We start from the raw sequence: 25,059 nt of genomic DNA, 5'->3' as shown, positions 1-25,059 counted from the left end.
ACACGAAACAAGCCGAGTGGAAACAATGAGAATGATCACACATGGCAGAGAATGTAGCCAAATCGCCAGACATGGTGAACAATGGATGGGAGCTAAACTGCAGGGTAAACCTTCACAGAAAACACAGTAAAACATTTTTTTGAAGGTAGACCAAAGAACTGGGATTACTAGTGCGGGGTATGATAAACTCACTGCCATCGAGTCAATTCTGGTTCATAGCAACATTACAGGACAGGGTAGAACTGCACCTGTGGGTTTCTGAGACTGCTGTGGACAGGAGTAAAAAGCCTCATGGGAGGGGAAAACAATAAGAGAGTGACATTCAACAAGTAGCTAGAACGTCAACCAAAAGAGGCAAAGACCAGCACCTCATTTTAATTAAAAAAAAAAAGTTTCCAGTACTCTCCTAATAGACTCGCAGAATAAGCACGGTCAATTATAAAGAACAGCCTTTGCGCACTGGTCCCTGCTCAAACACAGGCTAGCTTCTCACACTTCCTTCAGATCTACCTTCAAGTGCATTCAAGGACATCCAAGTAAAGGCTTCTCTGGCCATCAGATTTAAACTGTAAGCCAGTCCCTTACTTCCTCTCTCCTTTCCCTCTTTCTTTATCCACCCATTGCCAGCTTAGATAGGATCCAGGAGTGCAGCCATTTTAATTTTTCTCCCTTGGTTCTTGGCTAAAATGACCCCCAGAAAGCAGCACATAAGCCATAAAAACTTGTTGAATGAATCGATGAAAGTACGAAGCTATTAAAATCAAACTTATCTCTTTGGAGTTGAACCCAACGCACAGACACCCTTTAGGACAGAGCACAATGCCCCAGAGGCTTGCCAGGAGTGCAATCATAACAGAAATTGAGACTCACAACTTTCTTCCACTGAGTAGCTGGTGATCATGAACCAGGGGTCTTTCGTTTAGTGGCTGATCATGTGCTTAAACATGCCCCTTGCTTCACATGTTTTCTAGAGGGTTTGTGTGTGTGTTTGTGTGTTGGGGGCTGGGGGTATTCTACAGTGACTATCCATTACAGCTTGCCCAAATCAATAAGCAGTCCAAGGAACCATTTAAAATAAAAAAATTAGAAAGCTTGCATTAGTGGAAACCTAATTGTGTTTACCCTGTTCTTCTGGCTCAAGTGGAGTGGGGGCAACCAGCGGAAGGGTAGGAAGATGATGAGCAGACTCCTGAAGTAGAGGTGCACCGCAGCCCTATCACAACCCAGTTTAAGTCCGTCGTCCCTTACCTGTGCTATAGAGGCTTGGGGATTGCCTAGCAAGTTTTTGAACGAGCGCTTGGCGATCCATCTGAGCTGATGACAGAAGGACGTGGCATAGGCGATATCCTTCAAGTGTGAGCTTCTCTTCTTTTTCTGAGCCGATGAGAGTTCATCCAATTGTGCTTTCATGTCGCTGAAGAAGGTGGACTTGCCATAAAATTCAGCTAAATTTTCTATTATGGATTTATCTTTTGGGGAATGCTCTTCAGCTCTACTGGCTTTGGAATAAAAATAGATCAAGGAGGGAAATATGATTAGCCAGACAACAACTGGCGGGGGTGTGGGGAGGGTGTCTCTTTTTCCATTACCGCTTTCTTAGAGTCTTCTCTCAGATCTTAATTTTCAGTTTGACAAAACCTTTTTAAGAAAATGACTTGTTATCACGTTACAACACCCATTTCAAAACAAAACAAAACAAAAAACTCCAGAACTGCCTGTTAGAACTGATACAGTCATACAAAAGCTAATTTAAAAGTGAAACTTCCAAAAATATCAGCATTCATAGACAACTGGTGTCTATCCTGTCAGTGCATTAATATAAAGCCACAAGGCTGTGCTTTAATGAACCACCACATCACCCGCCTTCAGCCAGCCAATTAAGCAAAACTCTGAAGCAGTGGAGGCTCACATACCTTCAGTGTTTTCTCTTTCCGTGTTTAACACCACAGCAGAAGAGTCTCCGTTAATGACATCCAGGAAGAAGTCTGCAGGGTTATTATAAGGCTCACAGTTGTAACCTAAGAAAGAAGGTGAACCGAATACACAAACTTGATGTCGTCTTGGAGACTGCGGGACTTACTCTCAGGGAGTGATGATGGCTTATGAAAGGGGTAAAGAATTGAATAACTTCACCCTGATCTTCTCACTCACATGTTATTTCAATATCGATGTGTTTTTCTTCAAAAAAATCATATTCCAAATCAACTGTGAGGTCTCCAAGCATAGTACTTACTCTTCATAATGCATGAGACTTGAAACAGCCAACAATAAGCTCAGGTCATATTAGTACTTTCCCAAAATAATAAATAAAGGTCCAAGATTAAAAAAAAAACTGGCTAGAATCAATGTTCCTCAAAGTAAAGAGGTGAGAAAGCCCAAGACACAGCATGGCCATGCTTGGAACAGGGTGGAAGGCAGAGCAATGGTTCCTGCGGGTTCAAGAAGCCCAGTGGTGCACTCGCTGAGGACTCGGGCCAACTGAAAGGGGCACGGTTCAAGTACTCCACAAGAGAAAAGGCACGGCTCTCTGCTAACAACAACAAAAACCCGTGGAGAATTCCCTTCTGTCCTACATGTTGCTCTAAGTCCTCAGTGACCGGAGGGCACCTAACACGACTGCTTCCCCACTTCCTAAGTCCTGAGATCCAAAATATCATTTCCAAGGCTGCCAGGAGTCCAACATAGAAAACAGATCATCATAGCTGTATTCTCAAGGGAGTAGGAGAGCACAGCACACTGGAAAACTGGCCTCCATTTCCTATGGAAGGTCCTTGCCTGGCCTCCCACTGGACTCTAAGACACAGCAGCTACAACAAAGGGCTCCCCACCACAGCAGCTGGGAGAAGGGTGCAGGACTGGCAGTGTTTTGTCCTGTTGTATATGGGGCTGCTTTGACTCAGAGCTGACTCAATGGCACTAATACTACGGCTCATCTCCCTAGACTCCCTAGAGCCATATATATTTGATTATTTTAAAGGCAGATCTACGCCATAAGGGAGAAAGAAAAATAGTAAAGCCAAATCTGCTTTATGGGCAAGAAAATTATGACTTAGGGTATTCATAGAGTCCAAGTGACAGAATAACTGACTACGAGGCCAACATGCTAGAGACAAGCTCACCGTAACTGGGAGGTTGGCTCACTAAAACTACTTACAAACATACGCACGCATAACACGCAGGGCAGCAACGAGACCTGCGCAGAAGCATGTGCTGCAAAACAAAGCTCTGTTCTAGCACCAGAACGAGGGGAAACATTTTGGGGTGGTAGAAACCATGGTGTCTCTGGAGAAGATTCAAACAGCACTCCTGCTATCCTCCCTCCGCCCGTCTCACAATGCTATTCATGAAGGACCCTACTGCTTGCACAAGTCAACCCTACCAGCTGATGCAAAGTAGCCCAAGGCCTCCTGGGCAGGGCCGTGGAACATTAGTCTTCCTGAGGCCAGTAACGTGAGGCTATCAAACAACTTAAAGATGGAATAGCGCGGCTGATGAATGGAGAAGATGATTGTCCGTCCCTGTTTCGACATCCTGTGAAAACAGAAAAAAATACAATAACGGTTGAAACATCTGACACTGGCACTTCTTGGTACAAGATTTTAGTCCTGCCGGCAGATCACGCGTTCCTGGTTCATACTGATTTTTTTTCTTATAAACTTCTCATCTACTATTAGCTGACAATTAACTCACAGCTGTTGAGGTGATTCTGAAAAATTTCACCGGGAAACCTTACCACACCCATCTTCAGCCCTGAGCTCAGCACCTCAGACTTATTTTTGTTCCCCAAGCTCAAAGAACATTTCAAAGGAATACAACGTTGAGTGCCCCAAGGATGCCCAAACTGCCGCTTTGCCATGGAGTAAATGGAAGAGCACAGAATTCGCCAGGGAAGGTTAGAGATGGAAGCGCTGCCTTCAAAAGGCATATAGACCTAGATAGAGGGTGTATCAAGAAATAATAGCTTCACATTTGATAGGTTTTGTATATTAAAGGGTGCTACGACTTTCTTTTTACTTTATACATGCTGACACAGCAGCAATGTTTGAGGAGGTACCCTAATAAACTGGAACTTATTTTCAAAGGTTTATATTTACATATTTTTACACAACACCCTTATCACATCCAAAGTCCTTTCCGTTACACTTAATACATTTGTCAAATCTGCGATTCCTTTCTTGGAAACATTTTCCAAACTCATCTGTTGGAATGACTGACAGCACCTCCTTTGTTTTTTCTTCACCTCTTCCACATAATCAAATCACTGTCCTTTCATGTCCCTCTGTATTCCCAGAAACAAAAAGAAGTCTCACTGGGCGAGGTCAGGTGAGTAAGGTGCCTGGGGCAAGAGAGGCATGCTCTGACTTGCCCAAAACTGGACCACTGAGATGGCTGTGTAAGCAGAGTCCTTGTTGTGGTGGCAAAACCAGTCCCCCCGTCTGCCACGATCAGGACTTTTTTGTCACACACTGTTATGCAATCTTTTCAGAGCCTCTAAATAGAAAGCTGGATTAACAATCTGACCTAGTGGAATGAACTCCAAATGTATATTTTTTTCTGTTTCGGAAGTTGAAGGATGTCCAGAATGAGGTTTGCCATCAATTGCCATTTCACCTTTTTTGAAAGGAGAAAACTACTCATACACTTCAGTGTTTCCCACAGTGCTACCCTTGTAAGCTGTGTACAACATTCATTACAACAGTTTCTGCAGCATTTTTCCCAAGCAGGAAACCAACTTTCACAGCTGCACACTGCTTTCTTAAATCAGCCATCACAAAAAACAAGGTTCAAACAAAACTGCTTTCATGAAAAATTCACTGTGACCAGAGAGAACCTTCCTAGGCCATGCCATTGGGTGCACTAACTCAGAGCAAGCTGCTTGAAGCTCGCCGAGGGGGGATAAAGGCACACTACCAAAGTTCCACTACCCCCAGTGGAATGCCAGGTTTTTTGGGGGGTACCTCCTTATATATGTGTGTGTGTGTTTTATAATATGTAATGTACACACACATATGTGCACATGTATTTATTTTCTAGCTCTGGCGGGCTTAGGAGTGAAGATACCACAGTAGCAACGAACACTCAGCATCTAGATACTGATTTTCAGGGATATAGTGGCTTCATCAAACGAATTTCTGGAATAGTTTGTGTGGTACTGGTGTCAGAGCGTCTCTGGATATTTGATTGACTTCTCCTGTGAAACCACCTGGTCCTGGCTTTTTTTTATTATAAGTTTCTTAATGACCTGCTCTATTTCTTCTTTTATTAGGGGCCTGTTGAGATATTCAGCGTCTGTCCACATTAATTTGAGTGGGTGATGTGTTTCTAGATATTTCCTTTTAGATTGTCGAATTTGAGTAGAGTTGTTCAGTAGTATGTTATTCTTTTTTATTTCATTTGGATCTGTTGTACTGTCAACATTTTCATCTTATTCTGGGTATTTGCATTTTTCCTTTGTTAAGTTTGCGAATGATCTATTTTGTTGATTTTTTCAGAGAACCAACTTCCTGTCTTGTTGATTTTTATTTCTATATCATTTATTTCTGCTTTGACTCTTATCATTTCTCTCCTTCCTTTGTTGGAGGGATTGTGTTGTTTCTTTTCCAGTTGTTGGAGGAGTTGTGTTAGGATGTTGATTTTAATTTCTCTTTTACATGTGTGTGTTGATGGCTTAAATTGGTCTCTGATTACTGCTTTCCCTTTGTCCCAAAGGTTTTGATATGTTGTGATATCATTCTCATTTGTCTCAAGGAATTTTTTTATTTCCTCATTTATTTGCTTTAATACAAGTCATTTTTTAAAAACATTTTATTAGGGGCTCATACAACTCTTATCACAATCCATACATATATCAATTGTATAAAGCACATACATACATTCTTTGCCCTAATCATTTTCAAAGCATTTGTTCTCCACTTAAGCCCTTTGCATCAGGTCCTCTTTTTTTCCCCCTCCCTCCCTGCTCCCCGCTCCCTCATGTGCCCTTGGTAGTTTATACATTGTTATTTTGTCATATCTTGCCCTATCCGGAGTCTACCTTCCCCCCCTTCTCTGCCGTCCATCTCCCAGGGAGGAGGTCACATGTGGATCCTTGTAATCAGTTCCCCCTTTCCAACCCACTCACCCTCTACTCTCCCAGTATCGCCCCTCACACCCCTGGTCCTGAAGGTATCATCCACCCTGGATTCCCTGTGCCTCCAGCCCTCATGTGTACCAGTGTACAACCTCTGCCCTATCCAGTCCTGCAAGGTAGAATTAGGATCATGGTAGTTGGAGAGAGGAAGCATCCAGGACCCGGGGGAAGCTGTGTTCTTCACCAGTCATTTTTAAGTACTATTTATGTTTTTCAATTTCCATGTATTTGTCTTTATGTTTCTGCTCATTTTGTTGTTGACTTCAAATTTTCTAGCTTTGTGGTCTGAGAAGAGTGATTGTAGAATCTCATTTTTTTTTAAAAGTTTACTGTGGCATGATCTGTAGCCTAGTATATGGTCTATTCATGAGAATGTCTGTGTGTGTTGTAGAAGAGTGTACACTGTTGTTTTGTTGAATATGGCATTCTGCGTATGCCTACACAGTCATTTTTATTGATTGTGTTATCCAGACTTTTTGATGTCTTTGTTGAGTTTTTTTCTTGATGTTCTGTCTTTCCTTGAGAGTGGTCTATTAAGGTCTCCTGTTATCACTGTAGATTGTGCATATTTGATTGACATATTTCAAGGGTCCCTCAATAGGTGCATATATGTTGTTTATTGTAGTTATGGGTTCCTGAGCTAGTGTTCTTTTTCTCTCTTATTACATTGTTTGCCTTGCAGTCTATCTTCTCAGAGATTAAAATTGCTACCCCTTCTTTTCTTTGGTTGCTGTTTGCTTGGTATGCTTTTTGTCCTGCCTCTGATTTTTAATGTGTTCATGTCTTGGTTTTAAGGTATTTTTCTTATAGGGGGCATATTGAAGGATTTTGTTTTCCTATCCATTCTGCTATACTCTCTTTACTGCCGCATTTAATCCATTAACATTCAATATTGCTTTTCTAAACATTCAAGTACATCAGAAGGAACCGGGACGTATTGGAGAAATACCTAACAGAAAAAACACATGACAAACCTGAACATCGTATTGATCGTAAAGGAAAGAAACACATAAAAAATGGTAGTCAAAGGGACACAAAACCAGATTGAAAGGGTTTCTATTGGTGAGGCCACTGTTAAATTAATTATACAAAATAAAAAATTTTAAATATTAAAATGAGTAACAGGTTATAGAATTGAATAAAATAGGAATATAAGTAAATAGGGAAGATGGGAAACTTTTCATACAGGAAAATTCCAACTAAATACCTGCCTTTAAAGTCAACTCCACCTCCTAGGGAGCCCCTATATAGGGGGTTTCTGAGGCTGTAAAGCTTTCTGGCAGCAGACAGCCTCATCTTTCTCCCATGCAGGAGCTGGTGGGTTTGAACCAACAACCTGTCAGTTAGAAACTCCATGTCTAATCCACAGTGCCACCAGGGCTCCTTAACAAAGGGCTTCAAAAAGTTCATGGGAAAATAACATTAGCTTTTATTTTCCTTCTTCCAACACATTTTTCAAGCCTTTTCATACTTATAAGGAATTATGGAACAAGAAAATTGACAATTAGCAACCACAATACTAGTGATTGACACCAGCAAGTGTTATTAGTGTATGTAGCTAAGCTGGTAGATGGGTGCTTGCTGAGGAATAGGCTACTGATAAGAGGTCAGATTGTCTCTCCACAAAATAGTAATCAATTTTGAAGCAGAAAGGAGTTATTTCACAGTGGAGACACTCAGCAGACACCAGCCTGGCCATGTGACTGTGGTTATTACCACTCATGGTGAGATGTTAAAGTGTGCAACCTCTGGTGTTGCCAGAACATGACGAGCATTCCTGGCCTGACTCTGCTGAGGAAGAAACATTGACAGATCCAAATGTCAGTTCTGCCTACACCATGGATTTGTCTAGGAGTGTCAAGGGCACAAGAAGCAGGAAAAAGATTGAGGAAGAGTCTGAAAAGGCACTTGTTCCTAGAGAAGATCTAGAATCAAAACAAATAAAGACACATGAAAAGACAGCTGGTGAAGTATGAATAGCATCTACACAGAATGATAATGATGACATCAATGTTGACTTCCTGATAGGGTTTTGTGAGGTGGTGAGTTAGTTTATTGTGCCAACCTGGCTGATAAACACATGTGGGGTTAATTGAAGGGTAGAGGAATAAATGGCTCCATGAGCCTCGCCTTTCTAGTTCTCGGGTCTCTTGCTTTCTGATGGTTGGACCAGGGTGCAGCTGCCTTAGCCAGTTCCCTGCTTCAGCTTGCAAGGCTCACTTTCTGCAAGACATCCCTAAGGAGAGGCCACATGGACCTACCCCGATGCAGCCCTGGGTGCTGGAGCAGCCATGTGGCGACCCCTGCCAGCGCTGAGATGCTTACACATTCACTGACTCAGCTTTCCTCCTGCAGTCGGCGTCATTGCACCTGCTTTGTGAGATGGAGGAGGACTTTCTGGATTGGTGTTGGACACATGAGTTAATGGGTTAATGTTGGACCTGTGGGCTTGGGCAGCACTGGGTTGGGATGTTTTCTTGATGCACACTTAACCTTTATATAAAACTCTCTCTTATACATGAGTTTCTGTGGATTTGCTTCTCTAAAGTACCCAGACTAACACAGGTGGTAACACAGGAGGAGTGACTTCATTTTTAGAAGGGATACACGGGGTAGACATGATGTCAGAAAAAGATAGCTAAGGGTGGGGGCAAGCAAATGCACTAAAACTGGTGTGGGAATCTAAAACTGCAGAGGAAATGGAGTTCCTTCTGCTATCCTAGTAACTTTTCTCTATTTGAAACTATCTTTTTAAATCACTAAAAAAGAAAAGAAGATGTTTAAGTCAAATTGTCCCTTTAGTCTTCTATCTGGATAAGAAGAAATCCAATTCTTTTTATTCTGCGCTTCCACTTTCAGTCTCCAAATCTCAAGAGAATAATCACACCCAAACATCAGTGGCATTACTAACCCTGTTGGTTCTAGCCTCAAAATATATCCAAACCCATCACTGCTCATCCCCGCACCACAACCATCATAGTGTAAGCCATTATTGTATCACACTTCAACTATCACAAACAGCCTCCCTGCTGGTGTCCTGACACTCACCCTTGCTCAAGTATACCTCTACTCTCCTCTGCTCTAACTCTGTAAAACCTTCTCAGGCCACCCAAACCCAAATGAAAATCACTGCCATGGGGTCTATTCTGACTCACAGACCACATCAAAACCAAAAAGTCAAAATCACTACCATCGAGGCCATGCCAGCTCATAGTGACCCTGTAAGGCAGGGTAGAACTGCCTGTGTGAGTTTCTGAGACTGTAACTCTTTACAGGAGAAAGCCCCGCCTTTATCCCTCACTGACAATAAAAAGCATAATTCTAACAATGGATTACTCACTGCTGTGGGGTCATTTCCAACGCACGACAACTCCCTGGATTTCAGAGCAAAACTGTCCTCCTTGGGTCTCAATGGCTGATGGAAACTGATCATCAGGCCTTTCTTCCAGGGTGCTAAGGATGGACTTGAACCACCAACTTTTCAGTTTGTAGCAAACCATTTTCATCACCCTATGACTTACAAGACCTATATAATCTCTGCCTACCCAACTCTAACTTAGATCTACTATAACTAACCTCTAAAATCTGAGTCACAAGATTCAGTCTCTCTGATCTTCTTAAAGCTCCAAAAACATCTAGTGTGCTCTCCTTGTGGCCACTGGCTCTTTCCTACAACTAGAACTCTCTTCTACCAAATCTCCAGGTCTCGCTCACAGCATGCAGCTCAGGTGTCCCATTGCTGAGGTCTTCCTTGAACACCCTACGATATATTAACAAAAAGGGTCCCCGCCCCGCCACAGCCATGCTTCTCTATACTCTTACTCGGCCTCGTGTTTCTGTTTGATCATTCACTATTCCCTATGCCAGAAAAATAACTGCTTTGTTCTGTGTACTAACTGCTGAATTCTTGCTCAGAAAATTGGCAAATTAAAGTATGTTCCCATAGCATTTACCTCTTCAGGAGCAAAAGGACAGCGTTTGCTGTGCTGGAGTCTAAGCCAGTTGTAGGCTCATCCAGGAATAAGATGGACGGGTCAGTAATAAGCTCCATTCCAATGCTAGTCCTTTTTCTCTCTCCTCCAGACACACCACGGCTGAATTGCGTTCCAACCTAAAACATAAGTATCATAATCAGCCTTTTGTGATGGTAAACATGGACCCTCTACGACACACTGCTCTTCATGATTCTCATTTATTGTGATCATTTACCAAGTTAGCTTCACTTTCATCAGACACGGAAACAGAGGCTCAGTCAGCGCCGATAAGTGGCTAAGCCTGAAAGAAGCCTCTATTCCTAACACTTTTATAAGGAAGACAAGTGTGTTCCTTTACAACGGCTCCTGTCTGGTTTTAGAGACGTGCGTTAGAAAACTACAAGAGATGGCCCTGACCTAATGAACTAACAGCCTGCAAAGGGAGATGGTGAGGAGACTTGCTAGTCCTCCTACACAACTTTCAAACAGAGTTTGAAACTCTACTCCTGGAGTAAACTTAGAAGAAAGGCTGGCTTGGCAGCCAGGAAAGTCTACTTTCTACTACAGTTTACCACTTCTTCTTAAGTCACCACGTCTTCCTACCAAATACCCTTCCTCACTGCAGAATTCCTGACTCATTCCTTCAAACAAATCCAGACAACAGGGCACCTGGCTTGGTCTGCTCGACCCATCAGCGTTGTTGTGAGAGGAGGGGGCAAGGGAGGCAGGAAGCAACACTTACATTAAGGGTCTTCAGAAGTGTAAAAAGCAGCACAACAGACAGCCCGTGACTGGATCCCATTAACAAACAAGCTATACAAGACATTTTAGAAATAATTCTGGAAGAGTGAGTAAATAGGGACTCAAGCTAGACCACATTAAGATATTTTGCTCATTTTGATCTGTGATAATGACACTATTTTGTGGGTGTATAGTTAGTATTCAGAGGTTCAATATCATGATATAGCTTTCTTTAAGAAAGATAAAGCAATTAGGGGCTCTGCTGTTAACAACGGGAAAGTCTAGGTGAATAGTATTAGTCATACTGCAATTAATCATGTAATCACATAATCAATTAATACAGTAAGCATACGTTCTTTCTATATTCCTGTTATGCTTCAGAACTTCATAAGAAGTAGGTTTCTTTTTGAATGCACTGTCTCAACCAATCAGGGAAGGTGATTCTTGGGCGCCATGACTATGACTTTTCCGAGAAAAGGCAAAGCCGGCAGCACAGAGCAATGCCTGCTTCACAAGAAACAGCCAAGTAAAAGAAAGTACCACATTACAAAGACAAAATCAAACTCGGAACTAGAACCAAAGCAAAGGAAAGTCAACACTCGTGGAATGAAGCTAAATGGTAAAAGGCCGTATCTCAAACTGCCACATGAAGCGCACCCAGTAGAGCAGTCCCGCTCCTCCTGGTCTCTAACTCTGGACTCTCCCAGCGCATTCAACCTCAGCCAATAACTAAGGCCATTTCTACCAGCAGCTTCAAATGCCTTCTCAGCAAATAGCTATTCATCAACTGTCATATTAATTAAGTCACCTCTTTTCTTCTTCCCGATCCTTCGTAACACACTTTTAACCCCAAGACCTAAAAGAGAGCGTGGCACACAGCACGCTCTAGTGTAAATAAGCACTAGAGCAAGAAAGTGGGAGACACAGAGATGGATAGAAGAACAGGAGAGAAACCCACCAAATGAACGGTTGTCGGGAACAATAACTGGGCTGCTACCCAAATTAGAAACAAATACGAATTCGACTGGACCTAAGGCTGGAAGCTGACTTATGGTAAGGGGAAACATACAAAACGTGACAAACTTTGGATTCGAGTCGTTATCGATGGCAAAGTATACCTCAAACTCAATGGAACACAATCCCTTGGAGGAAGGAGGACAGCTAGAAGGGAGAGAGGGAAAAGCAGAAAGAAGGAACGTTAGTGCAGAGATACTGAATGAGCTGTAATTTCATCAGCGAGCTAAGAAGAGCGTCCCCGGAGCTGCAACCCTATGCAAAGAGCATCTTTGCTCAGGAGCGCTTTCACACAGGAGACCACACAGTCACACTGCACATCCAAGATTCAGCCATGAACGTCTCCAGGTCAATTTCTCTCGTAACTTCTCTCAGTGCTACACGAGGTGTCACTTTTGGCCACACACATAACGGAAGATCGCTGAATAACCAGCACGCAACGCCCACATAGGAAGCGCTCATTGCGGGCTACGACACTCTTCGCCGTTTTCTGCATTACCTTGGAATCCGCCACTTTGGCCAATCCTAACTCTTGAATGATCGTGTTAATCCGTTCATTTTTTTCATGATTCCTCATAGTTGTTGGAAGCCGAAGAGCTGCTGAGAACTGTAAGTTTTCTCTCACTGTCAATGTTCCCATCACGACATCATCCTTGAGGCAAAATGGTACATTAATAGAAGACTTTTCTTGTAAATGATGTATCCTTTCCCTCATTAAACTCACTCATAGCTCATGCCATCAAGCCTATTCTGACTCATTATGGAACAGAGTAGAAGCGTCCCTTTGGGCTTCTAGAAGAGCTTGCAGTTTCCCGGGAGCAGACAGCCTCATCTTTCTCCCTGGGAGAGATTGGTGAGTTCCAACCGCTGACCCGGTGGTGACCAGCCCAGTGTGTCACCTGCCACGGCCCCGGTCTCATCCTTCATTAGCACGTGAAGTTCAATCCACAAAAATAACATCCTAGTTATTGATGAACTCTGGAGTCCACAAATTACAGTGACCCCCTATGAAGATGGCAAGCCTGACAGAATACACTTCACCCCTCTCCGTGCACTAACATAGAACACGGGCAATTAGAATTGCTACGAGCAGACCTTTCAAGATGCCTTTAGATGCATCCTTGCCAAAGCATTTTCCCAAGAAAGGCAGGGAAGGTCCGAGGGAAAGGGAGCACATAAAAGCTCAATAATAACATCTTTTGGAAATGATATGCTAACTAGAATGGATATCAGTTTCCTTACAATGGTCATAGTCTGATTCTCCCCGCCTTTTCATTTAACCCTACCCCGAGTCTTCTGAGCCATTAGGAAGGGCCGGTGTCAAGAAAGGGGCTCTGGTAGTGTAGTGGTTATTACTTGGTTATTATTTGTGTTCTGCATGGTTGGCTGATTAAGACCACCAGAAGCACCATAGGACAAAGAATGGACTTTCTACTCCCACAAACACTACCAAAAACTCACGGAGGGTCACAGTGAGTCAGACTCGATGACTGTGAGCTTGGTTCAGGCTGGTGTAAAGAAAGCTGTTTGCATGAGCGTGTGATGTAATGAATCGGAAACACAATGAACTGTATGTTTGCCAAGGCCCTTGGCTACATAGTGAGTGATAGTCTATTCACGCGGCCCTTCCAGCCATAATTCCTTATGGGCTGTATTATAACTCTGGACATAATGCCTGTGGTTATGACTTCATTTACAAGGTTAAGATGTGGTTAAGTCTTGCCCTTGGTAGAGGGTCTGAACCCAGCCACACCCTTCATTTCCTTGGTGGCATCTTTAAGGCTACTTTACGAGAGGGTGTGGCTTAAGACACCAGCCTTTGTTTTCCTTGGGGGTAGGATTGGCTAAAAGATAAGTCATGCCTCCATCAAGCCAATCCTTAGACTATAAGAGCCATCTGGCACACAGAAAAATCACAAAGCCATTTGGGAGAGCATGCCCAAGATCTCTGTCTAACCAGGCTGAGACTGAGACCAGATGCACCAGAGACTAGCACAGAGGCTCAGAGGGACAGTGGCAAGCCTGGGGGCCTTCTCATCTGGCCCGAGGCTGTGGAACTGCGGCACAGAAGACAGGAGCTGGCTTCCTGGCCTATGGAAGCAAAGTCTCAAGAGACTGAGGGCTGGAGAGACACTTGGCTGCTGGCCGAGGAGAGGCGTTGCTGGGGACCAAGGACTGTATCTTTACTGCTGGCTGACCTAGACCTGTGGTGAGTTATTAACTTCCATCATAACCCCTCTTACTTGTGAGTATCATCTGTGAGTTCTGTGCGGTCCCTTGCAACGAATGATCAAACCCCCCCACCAGCAGGATACTAGAGTGGTGTGATTTCAGAATAGGTAAAGAAGGATGGGTCACAGAGGCACGTCCGAACCCTGGCGGAGGTCAGAGATGGTCCTAATTCTGCTCATCGCAGATGGTGAGAGAAATGGAAAGTGCTGACCCTGAACCATACTTACCTGAACCACATAACCTGAAGTGCATTTGAAATTCGAAGGCCGAGGTGCGCCATTTATCAGAACATCTCCAGACAATCCATGCGGATCTTTCCTTGCCGCCAAGATGTCTAACAACCTACAAAAGGACATGCATACAATGTTTTTCCCTCCAATTAAGGCTACATCTCTCAGCAGGTCTTTATCCACATTCTGCTCCAAGGTAGAACATTAATGGGTCAAGAAGGTCTGATTTCACAGAAACTATATGTCATTTTAAATTCTCACCTTACCTATTCATACTATACACTGTGACAAAGCCCCCAAACATACAAGCAAACACTGTTGGCCGGCCCAGTGCGGACACGCCAAAGGAAGTTTACACATAGGCCCTCCCTGATGTTGGACCTTGCTACCCCAGCACGAACAACTTGCTCTTTCATGCAAGATTCACGTTTTCACTTATACTCAGTGCTCCATCTTCCTGCTTTTAATTATATACCCTTCCTCACACTTCCCATTAGCTCAAATCATGGCCAGCAGCTCCATGACCATCTCAGTGCCATGGCTTCTTGGCAAGGATTATCGAGAGAGAAGCCGACTTCGTCCTTGACTCATAACCCCAGCCGAACACAACTACGTGTTCCCAGTGGCACATAGAACCAGCATGCACATGCAGCAGATGCTCAGCAAATACCTGCTCCCAGAAAAGTAACTTTCCATTTAAATAGAAGGAAATTATTTTTAACCACTTTTTAAAAAGTACACTAAAATGCCCAAGGGAAAAAAATGTATATGCTCTGTTCTACTCACGAAGATTTGCCTCCACCTGTGGGTCCCAGAATGGCATTGAGGCCGGGTTTCATGATCCCACTGTAAATAAATAAAAAAAACAACTGATGCACTGCCCCATGGTACAATGCATCCCATTACTTGAAGCTATGCATTTCATACCCACAGTAAAGGTTACTGAAATCACAGACAGAAAACCAGCTTTGAAAGACGTTTTAGAGTTGACCAAATGTCTAGTGTGTAAAAGATGTTAATCACTAGTCAGAATCTAAAAGAAAAAACAGTCCAGGTTCCTCTAGATTTCTTTTAAAAGAAACCACTGTTTGTTTTGTTTTTTAATGGCATATCCTATTTTCAAGATTCCTTGAGAAAAGTAACTGGTTCCATTGAAGCAACACTGCCACGGTTACTTAGCACCGTGTAAAGCGTGTAACAGGTTGTGGATCATATTCTATGATAAAGTTTGATGATAAACTTCCAATCACCTCAGTGGTTACCCAGGTAAGTTGGTCAAAAGGAGATATGCCAGCAGTTGTTTAGAATCCTCAGTGGCAAGTGCGTTGCTCAAATCTCATCAAACCAAACTTTAATGCAGCTTAACTGGAAATGAGATGGCTTTCCATTGCAACTTCGTGTCCCCCAGTGGAGGCGGAGTTTCTGCTGAGACCCCTAGGGAAGCGGCACTGAAGAAGTCAAATGGGAGCAGGGAGGGTGCGGGGGGATGAGGAGCTGATACAAGGGCTCACGTAGGAAGTAAATGTTTTGAGAATGATGAGGGGAACAAATGTACAAATATGCTTGACACAATAGATGTATGTATGGATTGTGAGAAGAGCTGTACCAGCCCCCAATAAATGATGTCTAAAAAAAAAAGAAGTCAAATGATGTACCTAGTGTCATGAGTAGCAACAGGGGTCTTAAAAATCTACGTACACACACACACACAAAATCTATGCGCATCCATCTAAGCTCCAACATTGGTCTTGAAAAGTGTTGAAAATCATAAGACATAAAGAAAAGAACTAGTCCAAGGTGCTAATGGACCGCGAACACATCAGTGTGCACAGTCCTGAGACCAGAAGGACCTGCTGGGCTTGGCTACCACTCCTGACAGCTTTGCAAAGGCTCGTCTGAGAAGGTCCTGGATCCAGTGGGAGGCAAAGGAGCAACTAATCTTAAAGCCACAAAAGAAGAGAACACCTGAGACTATGGCTCTTAGGCCCCTTTTAGGTCTGGAGCTAAACCCAGCCGTGCTAGAATAAGCAATCATTTTAGATCAAAAAGGTAACAGTTGCCCAAGGACTGAATGGGGTGGTTTGATGAAGGAGTGGAATAAGGGGTGGCACACTGAGAGGATTTCAGTGCAGGAGTCGACACACAGTACTTATGATGGTTGAAAGTCAAGCTGGAGATCTGCTCTGTGAACCTTCATTCATTCACAAGTTTTTTATTGACATTTTTAAAGTATCAATGTTAAAAAAATGAGTAAAATGGTGTATTGCATTTGTCACCTCTGATGTAAAAGACCCCTGCAACGGGTTAAAGAACAAACATGTCACTTGGCGCGCTAAGCACTCAAGACAGGGCATTTGCAATGACCTCACATGCATGCAAAAGCTGGCGATGCGTGAGGAAGAATAAAGAGAATCCGATGGATTTGAATTGTGGTGTTGGTGAAGAATATTGGGTATCGGACTGTCAGAGAGATGACGAAACCTGTCTGGAACGAAATACAGCTAGTGTACGCCTTAGGTGCAGACACGTTATCTTACAGCTCTAGACATGAATCAGAAGAGACAGTCCCTGGAGAAGGATCTCATTCTTGGCCGAGGGTGAGTGAAAAAGAGGAAGACCCTCAATGGGCTGCATTTGTGAGGATGAGCAGGACAAGGTAGTGTTTTGTTGTACACAGCATCACTATGAGCTGAGATGGAGTTAATGGCGTTCAAAAACACATATATGTGACGGGGCTTCAAATTCAACTCTCTTTCAATTCCACTTTTCCACAAAGCAGTTGCCATTGAGTTGATTTTAATTTATGGCGACCCAGTGAATGTTAAAACTGTTTTCAGTGGCTAATGGTTTCAGAAGTAGATTGCCAAGTCTTTCTTCCAAGGTGTCTCTGAATGAATTTGACTCTCCAAACCATTCGCACTTCATTTGACATACTTGGACATGTTCTCGGGAGGGACCAGTCCCTGAGGAAGAGCATCGTGCTAGGCAATGCGGAGGGGCAGAGAAAAAGAGGAAGATGGTGGACGTGCTGGATTGATGCAATGGCTCCATCAATGGGCTCCAACGTAAGAACAGCTGTGAGGGAAACACAGCGCCAGGTGGTGCTGTGTTCTGTTGTACACAGGGTCACTATGAGTCAGAACAGCCTGGAAGACACCTAACAACAAGACCGGGTCCATACATGCAGAGTAGGCGGTAACCAATTGTGCTAAGTGAACCAAAGTGAAAGTAGCCACGGCTCCAAACTGGAACTCTCCATTTGTCATGACTTGTTATGTTGCTGTTGTCGTGCCGTTGTTGGTACAAAGTAAGCCCAACTCAGGGGCCTCTACCAGTCTTCTTTGTCTTAGAATGCTCATATTCAATTTTAGGTTAATCATGTAGTATTTCTTGGTCAGTATTTGAAAAGTAAGTATTTTTAAATCCTGGAAAAGTTTTCGGATAATGAAATGCTAGTGCATGATGAGCTAATTGCTGGGCAACTTAAAAACAGTTATTAGGAAGCGATTTAGTCAGATGATGCATCAGGAACGATAGACAAACACAACAAGATAAACATAACATGATGGTTAGCATTCCTTTTGTATCTGGAAGAAGAGGTCACTGGAAGAATAAGATTTTTCTGTTGTACAACTTTCTCCTGGTTTACCCAACTCATGCATGTTGGCCCAGGGTTTCCGGGAGAGGGCTTAAGGTAACCAAGGAAAAGATGCATTAGATTCCAACACCCAGAGCCATTTTATTTTCAATTGTGACAGCTCAAAAAAATTGTTCCTAGCAGGAGGGGCCTATTTCATCTTTGTTCCATTTTTTTAAAGGTAGATGGTTGCGTTCTCAAGTACACCAAATGGTAGATGCTACGGTGCTCCTGGAAGTATGTACTGTGATATAGTCACTTTGTGAAATTTATATTTCCCTTAGACCTGTGGTCCTCAACTTTCCTAATGCCACAACCCTTTAATACAGTTCCTCATGTTGTGGTGACCCCCCAACCAGAAAACTATTTTTGTTGCCACTTCATAACTGTCATTTTGCTACTGTTATGAATCAGGTGACCCCTGTGAAAGGGTTGCTTGAACCCCAAAGAGGTGAAATCCACAGGTTGAGAGCCACTGCCTTAGACAATCATAGAATTGGCCTTTATGGTGAATGGTGTCTGAAAATGAAGTTGTAGAACTTCCATTTAGAATACAGCCTATGAAGAGTTGGAACCAACTTGATAGCACCTACCAACAATATTTTTATTATGGACCAGAATCATACCGATAAACCAGTTCCAAAGAGTGCGTGGGCTGACCCCAAGCTTCTGACAGTACTAAGTTAGGCCTCCACATCATCCCGCCTGGATAACTCATTGGCCCTACCTTTAGTTCTCCGCTCTCAGATCCCTTTGACTTATCACTTCACCGGTTGTGCTCAGGATTAAGCTCAAACTATTTATCTTCTTCTTCTGTCTTACAGTCAACACTGCCTTAAACTTTTTCCCACCTTCCTATGCTCAAGAAATAAAAGCAGAATGCTCCCTAGCTGGGGCAACCTCTGTAGGCTTATGTGGGACACATCATCAGGAAGGGAAACACTTGGGAAAGGGCCTCCAGTGGGCAGGGGGCAGGTGAACCCAAAGGCAAAGCTCAGTCAGGTGGGCTGACACTAGAGCCGCAACTGCAGGCTGGAGTCAATGAACCCAAGTCATCCAAGCGACATTTCGGTTCTTTAATACTTTAAAGGCTATTCCGAAACAGATTTGCCCCATGCAATACGGCCTGAATTTCTTGACTCCATGGACATTGATTGTGGACCCAAGGAAAATGAAATTCTCATAGCAGTATTTTCTCTATTTATCATGCTGTTGCCCATCAATCCATCCTTGAGGACTTTTATTTTTTATTTTTATTTTATTTTATTTTTTAAAACATTTTATTAGGGGCTCATACAACTCTTATCACAATCCATACATATACATACATCAATTGTATAAAGCACATCTGTACATTCTTTTGTGAGGACTTTTAAGTTGAGGTGTAATCCACCCTGAGCGCAGTAGTTTTTGATCTTCGTAAGTAAGCGCTTCCAATCCTCATGACTTTCAGCAAGCAAGAATATGTTATCTGCTTATTGGCTGTTTATGAATTTTCCTTCACTCCTGATGCCATATTCTTTCTCATGCAGTACAGCTTCTCAGATTATTTGCTCAGCATACAGATTGAATAATTATGATGAACATGTTTCCTGATTTTAAACCATTCAGAATTCCCTTGTCCTGTTCAAATAACTGCCTCTTGGTCTATGTGCAGATTCTGCATGAGCACAATTAAGTGTTCTGAAATTCCCATTCTTCACGGTGCTATCCATAATTTGTTATGAAACATACAGTTTTCATAGTCAATAATAAAGCACAGATAAACAAATGTATTTCTTGTATTCTCCTCCTCCAATCAAGAGCCATCTGAGATCAGTAATGGTATCCCTTATTCTAAGACATTCTTCCTTGGACATGGGATAGTATTAAGAACCAAATAAACAAAAAAGTACAAAGTTTATCAACCACACGGTTTACTCTAGTCCAAGGTTCAATAACTATGGCGGATCCTCTGCTTTCATAAACAGAATGTTACTGGCACACAGGCATGTTCATTCTATGACTCTTACCAATGCCTTCTTTCGTGACATAACAGCAGAGTTCAGTAGCTGCAAGGGACTCTGCAATAGCTCATAAAGCTGAAAAATAAGAAAGTTTGTTGGCCCTTGTTCTGATGTAGGGCCAACAGTACTTAATTCTCCACCTCACTCCCCACCCTTCTACCATATCAATAAAAACACCCTCCACCCTGGTTTACTGCTTTACAGCATATGTAGATACACAGGTCTCTCTTACTATACTGCAGAACTTTGATAAGAATGCCTTTTTAAAAATTTATTTTTTTTACCACCCACTCAAAGCATGCTATACAGTTGCGTACTCTATGTAGGTCAATGAATATATACATGGACCACTGAAATGAAACAAAGCTAAAGGACGCGTGTGATATCTATTACACATTAGTGGGTAAGTAAAGGTCAAGCTCTTGACCTTGTTTTGTGTATTGTCAAGAAATTTTAATTATTTTCATATCACTTATATCATCACATTCCTTCACACACACACACACACACACACACACACACACACACACACACACACACACACACCTTTTCTCTCTCCTCATGTTCCTGGTCCCTCAGTTAAGGGTTTGGGCTGCTCCAGTGTCTTCTAATAGCATCGTCACAGTAAGCAGCACAAAGTGAGTGCGCTGTTTATCGGAATCTCCCGTCAGATACGTCTGAAAGCAGATAGAGCCTATCTGTACGTATGACAGTCTCCTAGCCAAAGCCAAGAACCTACCAGGCATTCAAAAGTGATTGAATAAATAAATCTCTGCTTTGGAAATACACATATAAAGGGGAATGATGTCTATAGAAGCAAGCAAATGTTTTCAATGAGGTACCGATGACAAGAGTAAGAACAAGCTACTTAAGATGGGCACAGGCTATCTGGAAAGAAGGTGCTGAGCCCTAGCGCACAGTGCGTAACACACCCGACTGTAGAGCCCGAAGGCTGGCGGCAGCTGGAGCCCGCCAGCCACCCACTGTCTGCTTCTGGAATACCACAACTCTGAAGCTGGATGGGCAGTTCTACCTTGCCCTACAGTGCTGCTGTGACTAGAAACCGACTTGACAACAGTGAGCGTGTTTTGAGGGGCAATATGGAAAGAAAGCTTAATTACATTCCATGCTTGTTATTTCATGTTCAAAGAACATGTTGATAATTCCCACCAGGTTTTCCCTTCCCCTCACTTCTCTTCTTAGTACAAAGGAGGAGACACAGCAACAGGCAACCCTCAGCACCGCAGAGGGCAAGGCAGATGACAGGAGGATACAGCTGGAGGGTGGGGAACGGGGTAGGCCTGGTTGACTACACAAACACAACCAGTGGCACTCGTAGATGGATTCGAGCTTCCTATCAAGAAGTAATTATATATCAACAAAGTGTAGCAGTCCAGTCCAATTCAAGTGCAACACTAGTCCCTAAGTCTTCAGACTCATTCAGCACACGCCATGATGCAGAATGCAGGTCACAGACCTGTGTGTGCAAAGTCATGCGGCTCTAAGGTGAGTGGAAACATGACAGGGTTTCGGCAGCTCCCAAGCTGGCCAACAAACAGGAAGGAGAAGGGGAAGAAACTGTGAGAGTGGCCCCAGGGTGCCCGCTTAAAAGAAGGCCACACCCTCAGGACACAGCATCAGACTGTGACCTGATTAACAGGCTGGACTCCACTCTTAGCCAGGAGTATGGAGTTGAGTTAAGTCATCTGACTACCACACGAGATTACTTAGTGCAGAAAATAAAACTACTACTGATGAAAGAAAGTGAGAACGAAAGTGAGGCCGTTCACTTTTTGTAAAAGTAGAAACATACCTTGTCAACAAACATAGAATGTAGAAGGAAGCCACGGTATTCGATTGGAACTGGATATATTGATGAGAATTCATGGATAAACATGGGGGTGTAATTGCATGTGATTTTGCACACGTGTGCATATGTAAATCACATAGAGTGTAACTCATAAGGATGCTGCAGCAGAACTCTTCATAGGTTGTAATATGTAGAAAAGCAGGCTGCCACATCTTTTTCCATGGACAAGATGGGGTGTTCAGCCTGTTGACATTTCATGAACACTTTAACAGCTATGCCAGCATATCCACACATGTGAGGGTTTCCAGAAAATGCATGGAAAATGGAATGAAAAGATCACAGGATTTTTCCATGTAAATCACAAGTCTATGTCTGTCTGTCTGTCTAAGAAGGCTGAGAAGTAAGACATCCCAGTAGTTAGGAGCATCCTGAACACTCAGCTCTTGGTTTGTAAATAGCCATGATTCACTACAACCTTTGGAAGGATTTCTGGCCTGAGGCATGGTAATAAATACACAGAGAATCAGGAACATTTTGTTTCAGGAACTATACAAGAAATGAGGTGACAGGTCAAAAGAAGGGAGCTTTCAAAAACGCCTGCACTTTGGAAGGGGTCACAGTGACCAAAAAAGGAAACCGTGTGAGACTCAAAGACAGTATTGCATCATAACTGATCAAATAAATGCAACCCGGAGCCCATACAGACATAAATAAGTGAATGAAGAAATAATGAATCAAACTTCATTCTTTTAGCAGAATATAAAAAAATAATATACAAAAGTAAAATATGCATTGCCAAATAGGTTCCAGGTCATACATACATGGATTTATTCCAAACAAAGTATGTGTAACCGTGTCTCTTCGATCAGTGGAAGGTGGTTGGCTGCAGGCAAATTCTCTGAGTGATAGACTTGTCTTAGTCTGTCTCAGGGTGCCTTCAAAGGGAGGTCCAATTGAAACAATAATTTCTAAGGATATCGGTTGGGCCCTTCAAATTCAAAGCACAGTGTTCAGTTGAAAAGGTTATGGAGACTGTGGGGGGGATCCATAGGGGGTACTCTTGATTGGCTTTCTCAAAGTACTCAAGACAATCATGGAGCCTTATTAGGAAGAAATTTTAAGAAAATTTAAAACTCATTTAGATGAGAGAAAGGCCAGGAAAGGAGCACTAAAGATTTTTGGTTTCCAATGCATCTGCCCATTTTCAAGGATAACAAGGCTCTCCAACACAAAATGTCATTGGGAAGCTTCAACCCCTTCCACCTTTACAGCCCAAGCTTGCCGCTTTAGACTTTTTTTGTTCCCCAAACTCAAAGATGAAAGGAGGAAATAGCTGGAGGGTGGGGAGTGTGTTAGGCCCGGTTGACCGCAGAACAGAGTCACATTGTGGCTCAAAGAGTCACATGTGAGTGCTCAGAGGACTGCTGTTTTGGTGTGGCCCAGGATTCTTTGGGAGAAAGGTTAGGAAGATGGAAAAAAAACACCTGAAGAAGTATATAGACCTGGTTGGAGGATATGTCAAGAAACAACAGCTTTACATTTTCATATTCCTGTTTAATAAAGGTTTCTATGATTTGACAGCTTTTTAACTTACCCTCATAAGTAGAAGGGCAAAGTTTTAAAAAGCCACCACTTAGCAACTGCCCTAGGAGTACTGATCCAGGCAGTCATCCTCAGTGGATGCTAAAGCTGGCAGGTGGCTCTTCATTGAGGAACAAGGTTTTGTCATTATGACAGGTAGGTTTATTATGCCAACCTGGCTGATAAGCACTTGTGAGTTTATGTAATAAGCTTGCAGTTTAATTGAAGAGCAAAGAGATAAAAGGGCTCGGCGAGCCTAGCCTTTTCGTCTCTTGTTCTCTGATGGTTGGACCAGTGTGTGGCTGCCTTAGCTAGTTCTCTGGCTCAGCTGGCAAGGCTCACTTCCTGCAAGACGTCAGTGTGTATGTTTTGTGAGTTTGAGAAGGACTTTGTAGATCAGTGTCGGACATATGGGCTAATGTCGGACTTAAGGGCTTAGACTGGATTAGGTTGGGATGTTTTCTTAATGTATAACTTCCCTTTATATAAAACTCTCTTATACCCATGTGAGTTTCTATGGATTTGTTTCTCTAGTCTACCCAGTCATCATTTCAGAGCATCTCCCCTGAGAACCCTCACTAGCAACAAAGAGGCACGTGCAACATGATGGTAGAGAAACTTGTAAGACGCCAAGATGACCAAGTGACCATGGTCAGCATCACCCATCGTGGAACAGGAAACAATCAGATAGGATAAATCTGAAAAGGCATGATAGGAAGGTAGATCAACTAAAGGGAAATGCCTACCAAGCAGTACCTTAGTATAATGCTTGCAGGTCACTCTTCTCCTGGCTGCTATCAAATAATGACTTATTTGTCCCCAACTACTGTGGTAGTTACATAATCTTTTGTCAACGTGAGCAAAGGGGTGGAGTCTAGCCCGTCAATCAGTTCATAGTCAATGAAGCCTCTGTATGAGCACGGCCTTCTCTAGAGGATTCTGAGAACACCTGTCTTTCTCCCTAGAGGTGGGACAGACACTCTTGCTACGAGACATTCTGTTGACAAGCCACATGAAGCTACACTGATAGAACCAAAGCTCTAGAGCTTGAGGAGCCACATGGAGACCCATGCCAGCACTGAAATGCTTCCACCGCCACTGGACCCACAAGACTTTCCACCCACTGGCCTGTCATCTTCCTACATTCAGTGTCATTGCATGTGTTGCATTAGTTTTAAGAGGAATTTATAGACTGGTCTCGGACATATGGGCTAATATTGGACTTATGGACTCGATCTGGACTGGGCTGGGATGTTTTCTCAACTGCTGTTTTTTTTTTTTAATTTTTTTACAATTGCTCTTTTATATAAAGCTCTTTCTTACAAACATACAAGTGTCTATGAATTTGTTCTCTAGTCAACCCGGACTAACACAATAACACTTCCAATCCACCCAGAGGTGCTACACAATAATGACCTGATGGTCTGCTTCCGTAAGGACTAAGTCAGGAAAATGCCACAGAATTCAGTTCTACTCTCCAGTGCCTGAGTTTGGATCTACTCCATGGCAATGAATGTTGTTTCATTGCTTTTGCTCTTGTCTCTCTCTCTTTGTTTTCAACACATCAGAATAGGTAGGGATAATGGAGCATCATAGACAGCTTGTTCGCAGTTCAGAAAACACTCATGAAAGTGAGCAGATAAAGAAACCAAGTCACAGAGCAAATGCAGTGGAGCCGTAAGGGGAGCTGGGTTGAGTGGGCTA

The 25,059-nt window shown here is 43.0% G+C and overlaps 1 protein-coding gene across 2 annotated transcripts in view; it reads right to left on the bottom strand.

Annotated features, from left to right (window-relative positions):
- The window catches only part of ABCG2 (ATP binding cassette subfamily G member 2 (JR blood group)), a 78,597-nt gene that overhangs the window by 30,554 nt on the left and 22,984 nt on the right, over positions 1–25,059 (bottom strand). For both annotated transcript variants that reach the window (XM_075544030.1, XM_075544029.1), the window contains exons 3-9: positions 15,108–15,167; positions 14,319–14,433; positions 12,359–12,511; positions 10,084–10,241; positions 3,380–3,531; positions 1,914–2,018; positions 1,249–1,499 (exon numbers count right to left, since the gene is read on the bottom strand). In XM_075544030.1, coding sequence (XP_075400145.1) covers positions 1,249–1,499; positions 1,914–2,018; positions 3,380–3,531; positions 10,084–10,241; positions 12,359–12,511; positions 14,319–14,433; positions 15,108–15,167 — 994 coding nt within the window. The remainder of the gene's footprint in view (positions 1–1,248; positions 1,500–1,913; positions 2,019–3,379; positions 3,532–10,083; positions 10,242–12,358; positions 12,512–14,318; positions 14,434–15,107; positions 15,168–25,059) is intronic.

Source organism: Tenrec ecaudatus, chromosome 3 (genome assembly GCF_050624435.1).
Source record: "Tenrec ecaudatus isolate mTenEca1 chromosome 3, mTenEca1.hap1, whole genome shotgun sequence".
NCBI classification, from domain to species: domain Eukaryota; kingdom Metazoa; phylum Chordata; class Mammalia; order Afrosoricida; family Tenrecidae; genus Tenrec; species Tenrec ecaudatus.
Note: the sequence above shows the minus strand (reverse complement) of the source record. Positions and strands in the feature narration are given on the sequence as shown.